This window comes from Setaria italica, chromosome III (assembly GCF_000263155.2).
Source record: "Setaria italica strain Yugu1 chromosome III, Setaria_italica_v2.0, whole genome shotgun sequence".
Classification (NCBI taxonomy): domain Eukaryota; kingdom Viridiplantae; phylum Streptophyta; class Magnoliopsida; order Poales; family Poaceae; genus Setaria; species Setaria italica.
In genome coordinates this window covers 36,260,517-36,263,629 of record NC_028452.1, presented here as the reverse complement: position 1 = coordinate 36,263,629, position 3,113 = coordinate 36,260,517, and the positions used below count along the sequence as shown (strand labels likewise).

The window sequence follows — 3,113 nt, the reverse complement described above, 5'->3', positions numbered from 1 at the left end:
GGTTTCGTCACGCCGGCGTCATCTCCTGGCTCAACTGCAAGGTAGTAAGAAAAAATCCAGCAAGTGCAAGGCAAGTGATGATTTGTCAAATGTAGAAAAGAGATTGCAAAAGATGGTTAAGAAAGTTAGTACTAAGAAGCACAAGAATGATAAGACAAATCGGCAGTTTCAAGAAAAGCACAGCAAAGATAACAATGTAGATTTGCTTCATGAAGATAATGGAGATGAAGCCACACAAGAAAACTGGGATGGAGTTCAACAGAAAACAAATGATGTGAAAGTAAAATCTAGAGGCAAAATGCATAGTGGTAAGAAAAAGGCCAGCAAATGCCAGACAAGTGATGGTTTGCACAATGGAGATAATGAAGCAAAATTTTCTTGTGACACAGATGTGTGCCATAGAGACAAAGCCACAATAGATAAATGGGAAGAAATTCCAAAAGAAAAGGCTGATGATGTTAAAGTGAAATCCAAGATGCAAAGCGGTAAGAAAAAAGCTAGTAAACATCCAGCAAGTGATGGTTTGCGCAATGGAGATAAAGGAGCAAAATTTTCTTGTGATATAGAAGGGTGTGATATGAGCTTCAGCACCCAGCAGGACTTGGCGTTACATAAGCGAGACATTTGTCCTGTAAAGGGATGCAAGAAGAAATTCTTCTGCCACAAATATTTGCTTCAGCACCGCAAAGTCCACCTGGATGAGAGGCCGCTCATGTGTTCATTCACAGGCTGCAAGAAGACATTCAAGTGGCCATGGGCGAGGACAGAGCACATGAGGGTGCATACGGGGGTGCGCCCATATGCATGCACAGAACCTGGCTGCACTCAGACATTCCGGTTTGTGTCGGATTTCAGTCGTCACAAGAGGAAGACTGGCCATTCCTGTGATAAGAAAAAGAAGAACAGTACATAACTTCTAACTGCTTATGCACAAGTACAGGTTTCTTCTCTGACGGCAATTTGAAGGGGATGCTAATCGAATAATTGCATCAGATTCCATTGGTTGCGGAATTAGTCGGCATTAGGAGTCTAATTCATTTCATTGTTTACTGCCTCTGTATAACAGCTGATTTTCTGTCGCTTTAGGTCGAACTGACCTGATGTTGACTGGGATTATTCCATGTCAATTGTATCGTTCTTTCGTTGGTCTGAGAAATTGGGAAGTTTCTGTTGTCAACAAGGTTAAATTTGGTGTACTTCTGTCGTTCGAAGGCATGTTAATCTGTGATCAATTTCTCCTGAAAAACAAAATTGGGTAAGAATCATGTGCTGAAACCTGTGGCCTTTTCTTGACCCTTGAATTGATTATCCTAATCACTAAGGCTGGGGGGCTGCTCCAATATGGAGGGCGTCTTATGACTCCCTCTATACCCCTTCTGAAGATGCAGATGGTTCGGTTCAAGATGGACTTTTTGACCCTCGATTTGTTTATTCTAAGCAACTCGAGTCTTGGTGGGCTAGTGTCAACGGGTGCGGTCAGGAGTGCTTCCGTTGCAATCCAAGGATGATTTTTTGGAGCACTGCGCAGCCTCTTGGCAGCATGATGACAGAGTAACTTCAACCGACAATAGAGGTTTTGTTTGTCTGAGGTTATCTGAGAATCATCTGAAAATCTGAATTTAATGAGAATCTGTTGTCGAGAGAATCCACTGGTTGGATAAGTTGGGAGTTTGGCAACCTCATTATTTGTAGTTAATTATGTGTTCTGAGTGTAAAATGACATATGTGCCCTTGTGGCTAATGATAGCTCATTTGATTCATGAGTATGAGCAAAAGATGATTTTGACAATATTTATGAAGTTTGTAAAATACAAATTTTGATAAAATAATTAGTAGTCAAGACAATCAATAGTAGTGTTTTACGCCACTTCAAACAATACCCATTAGTTGCCACATCGCCTCCCTCCCTCCTTGCCGTGTCTCGGCATCACCCGCCTGCCCACCCACAGTGTTGCACCTCCCTCTCTCCATGCTGGTCGCGCTGCCCTGTTGGCAGGCCGGCGCCTACGCCTGCGGTCCCCTAGCCTCCATCTTGGCTGGCGTTGGTTGTGTGGTGGACAGAGGCACCGGATCTGCGATGGGAACGACAGTAGACCTCGGTGAGGGCGTAGCCCGGGGGGGGGGGGAGGGGGGGGGGGAGGGGCGAACCCCAACGCGAGCGAAAGGGGAATGGGAGGGAGACACAAGGGATCAGTGGAAAAACGAAAAGGGCAGGGGAGCATGTTTTGATCCCAGGGAACTCGCGGGGGGGCACGGGTCTCACGGGGAGGTACCACTGTGACCGTGACCTGTTCGGCAGGATTATTCGTGGTCGTCCCCTCTCCCTCCCCGCACTGCATGATGACTGTGGTTCCAAACGAGGCTAGAGTAACTTCAATTGGGGATCTCTTTGGCCTCGTCCCTCATCAAGCCACTGTTCAGCTCCACATTGCTCGGGAGCTTGACAGAGGTGTGTACCTACCTACCGAAGGGACCATGACACCCTAAGAGGAGGTGAGCTGGGTGTTCTAAAAACTAAGGCTCCAAACACATATAAAAACTTATTCCAATTTCTATCTAGATGTGCATCCTAGGTTCCAATCCTATAACCTACACATGGTAATTTTAGGAAAGGTAAACGAGGAATGTAAGTGCAAAAAGAAATACGGATGGTAAATGAGGTAGAGAAGGCAAACTCTCGGCACGACGAAACAGCTCATCATCACTCTCTTCTTCTTCATCACTTGAACTTGAAGCTTCACTTGACCTTAAGCTTGAACTTGATGCTTGCTCTTGAGCTTTCTTGCTCTTCATCTTCCGCCTCATCGTCCCTCTCTTCTTCTTTATCACTTTGAACTTGAAGCTTCACTTGAGCTTGAGCTTGAACTTGATGCTTGAGCTTTCTTGCTTGATGTGGAAGATTCTTGCTTATCTTCACTTTTCTTTTCCTTGTCCTTCTCTTTTTTGCTTGATGCACCAACATCTTGATTTGAGGGAGAAGGAATTTTGCTAATCTTCATGGATAGCTCTTGAGCAATGATCTTGTTCAAGACTTTTGTTGGCCTCCATTTGTTCATATCTTCAAACAAGTGGAAGTAGGTGATGATGGATGTGTACTTGTCCTTGGGAAGAAT

The 3,113-nt window shown here is 44.9% G+C and overlaps 1 protein-coding gene across 1 annotated transcript; it reads left to right on the top strand.

Moving 5' to 3' along the window:
• The first annotated feature begins 31 nt into the window (after positions 1–31).
• LOC111256797 (lysine-specific demethylase JMJ705-like) lies at positions 32–1,760 on the top strand. The gene has a single exon (XM_022825385.1). The coding sequence runs from the start codon at positions 113–115 to the stop codon at positions 911–913; it is 801 nt and encodes a 266-aa protein (XP_022681120.1). The 5' UTR covers positions 32–112; the 3' UTR covers positions 914–1,760.
• The last annotated feature ends 1,353 nt before the right edge of the window (positions 1,761–3,113 follow it).